This window comes from Mastomys coucha, unplaced genomic scaffold, assembly GCF_008632895.1.
Source record: "Mastomys coucha isolate ucsf_1 unplaced genomic scaffold, UCSF_Mcou_1 pScaffold13, whole genome shotgun sequence".
Taxonomy (NCBI): domain Eukaryota; kingdom Metazoa; phylum Chordata; class Mammalia; order Rodentia; family Muridae; genus Mastomys; species Mastomys coucha.
In genome coordinates, this window is record NW_022196895.1 from 61,775,698 (window position 1) to 61,778,544 (window position 2,847).

Consider the following 2,847-nt stretch of genomic DNA (forward strand, 5'->3'; position numbering starts at 1 on the left):
GCCAACCAAATCTTTTTCTCCTTCAGGTTGTGGCTATTGTGGATTTTGTCTAAGAGATGCAGAAGGAACTGAGACAGGAGACAGTCTCCATCACAGGTGCCCTGAGTCAATTTATGCTGGTATAAGCTCTCAAGGATGCACCCTAGAGAGAACAGAGGAGGCACAAAACAGCCTGACTCCTGTCTCCTAAATATGCATGTGGAACAACTTCCCTGGACAAAAGCAAAGCAAAACAACAACAACAACCTCAAACCAAAGCAAAACAACATCAAATTCACGTGGACCATTCATTGCCTGGTGAGAGCTTTCTCACAGGAGTTTAGCTTTGCAGTGGGATTAATTATTTCTAAAAGGCAGACCATGGGATAACTGTAAAAGTCACCCAAGAAGCCACAGAGCCAGGGTCTATTGAAGCTTGTCCATATATCTGAATCAGATATAGGACAGTTCCAGCTTCTACCTGGTCACAAGCCATTGTCTTTCTGGCTAGGAGACTGACCCATCTCTCATACCTACAGGTCGTTGTGTCTACTCACATCTTCTGAGTTTCTTCTTTGCAGCCTGAACAAGATGCGATCACGGACAGGGCTGACACCATCATTGCCTGAGCAGGATGCAAACCTAACCACATGGCCTCTGCTCTTGGTGGCAGAAGGTCTGTGGGCTGGGGCATTCAGAGTTAAGAGCTGAGGTGAAAGAGGGGCCTGTGTGCCTCCAACCATGCAAGAGACACAGGGATAGGAAGGTGTCCTCAGTCATAGAAGAGCTGTGCTTTATGTGCCAGTAAGGTTTTTCCTCCGTGTGGTAAGGAAAATATCGTTTACAAGGTTTGTGCTGGCTAATTTTGTGTCACCGTGACCAACATGCTCAGCAGAGACAGCTTGGGGGAACAGGCTTGCCAGGGCTCGTGTTTCAGATGCTGTCTGTCCGGCATGGAGGGCAAGGCGTGTTGGAGGTCACAGAGGTGAGAATGAGGAGTAAGACTGTTCTCCTGTCATCGACTGAAGAAGAGGAAACAGGCCACATCCGGTATCAGGTCTGACCTTCAAAAGCCACCCAGGCCTCAGCTCTCCTTGATGGCTACACAGTCTTGAACATAGTGCCATTGGACCAAGTATTCAAACCACAAGCGAGGTTCTAAAATAAAGAACCCTCTTCTAGCATTTCATCTGGAGAGGAAAGGGTTTAATACTCCTCTGCAGATATAGAAGGCATTAGACCTGACCATTTCTTGGACAAGTTGTTACTCACCAAGCCTGAGATCCAGAGCTCTACAGATTCACAGAGAGGCAAGACCAGGCCTCTGACAAGCATGGTGCTTGAGAGGAGGCCAGCCTATGTGTGCTCACAGCCAGCCTGGGGATGGGCTACAGAGGCTGGGAACCTTGGAGAGGTGGAGTCCCCATCCCTCCTTCTTCCTTTTGCTTCTCCCTTGTATCATTCCCTCAGGATAGTATTACTGTATTTCTTTGGCTACTAAAAACAATCTTTAAAAAAAAAAAATCAGCATTTTTCTCCCTCGAGCCAGACACACGCACAAAAATACATTTCAAGTCCAAGAAAACTGCCATGCAATGTGTTGTGTGTGTGATCACTCGAGAAAGGCACAAATGTAGTATCCTGCCAGGAACTCAGACCGGAGACTTGTATCAACATCGCGTTCAAGGGGGAACAATCAGGCCCCAAACAATGAGCAGTTCCCCAGCCCTTGGTGAGAAACAGGCCTCACCTATTACAGGCATCGCCCCGGCAGCCAAATCGTAGGCATCGACATCCTACAGGCTTCTATTTATTGTTACATTGGTGTGGTGCATGTCCCCTTAACACTGTTGGAATTGCGCGGGGAGGGTGACCAGTCTTCAGAAGTGAGAACAGAAGGGGCAGAGGGAAAGTGAACAGTTCTACAGAAACCCTGCATGTGTGAAGTAGCTAAGGGACACTGCCTTAATTGCTGGAGAGGGAAATTCGCAGGAGAGTTTTTTTTTTTTTTTTTCTTTCTGTTTCTTGGAAGCAGTAAGTCTGCCAGAGGGGCCAGTGTTTAACCCAAGTAGCTTTAGCTCTGTACGCAGAGCGCATCCTCCTGCCGTTATCCTGCATCTGGCAGAGCAAGTGAGGCTGTTGTTGCTGCGGGGGGTGGGGGGATTTGGGGTTGCCAGGGCAAAGCGGGGGTGGGGTGGGGGTTCATGATATCTCGTTGGAGAGGACGTCTAAGATGATAGAAATTAGTCCGATGGGACTAGGAGAGAAAGGGAGATGGGTCAAGGTACACTCAGCCTTTCATCACTCGCTGTAGATGGATGGTTTCCCGGCCAGGCATCTGGGAGCATCGCTCGCTATAGGGAGACGTCAGTGCGCTCAGGTCCCGGGTGGAAGTGCCCCCGGCCCCTCCCGCGCAGGCTTCCTTTATATAAAGTCCGGGGCCGCGTGGAGTCTGCAGCGGTGGCGCTCGAAGCGGCAGTGGCAGAGCTCCTGAGAACCATCCTCCTGTCGCTGCTCCGTCGGGACAACGCACTCTCAGCTTAGTCGAGAGCTCTGAGGGCTTCCCTCCAGGACCATGCGCGGCGCCGAGATCTCGCTTTTGCTGTTGGCTCTGGTCCTCTGCCAGGCGCCCCGGGGTCCAGCTGCCCCGGTGTCGACAGGCGCAGGTGGAGGCACCGTCCTGGCCAAGATGTATCCGCGCGGCAGCCACTGGGCTGTGGGTAAGTGTCCCGATCATGAGATCCCTGGGCTTTTCTCCTCAGAGGAGTCTAACTAGCTAGAGGGAGCCCCGTCTCTCCTCCTCTCAGCATTTTGCTTGGGAGTTTGGCTTGGCTCCTTTCTACTGAAACACTTATCCAGATTCCCCCC

The 2,847-nt window shown here is 51.1% G+C and overlaps 1 protein-coding gene across 2 annotated transcripts in view; it reads left to right on the forward strand.

Moving 5' to 3' along the window:
* The first annotated feature begins 2,432 nt into the window (after nucleotides 1-2,432).
* The window catches only part of Grp (gastrin releasing peptide), a 13,151-nt gene continuing 12,736 nt past the window's right edge, over nucleotides 2,433-2,847 (forward strand). For both annotated transcript variants that reach the window (XM_031366326.1, XM_031366327.1), the window contains exon 1: nucleotides 2,433-2,699. In XM_031366326.1, coding sequence (XP_031222186.1) covers nucleotides 2,555-2,699 — 145 coding nt within the window. In that variant the 5' untranslated portion in view covers nucleotides 2,433-2,554. The remainder of the gene's footprint in view (nucleotides 2,700-2,847) is intronic.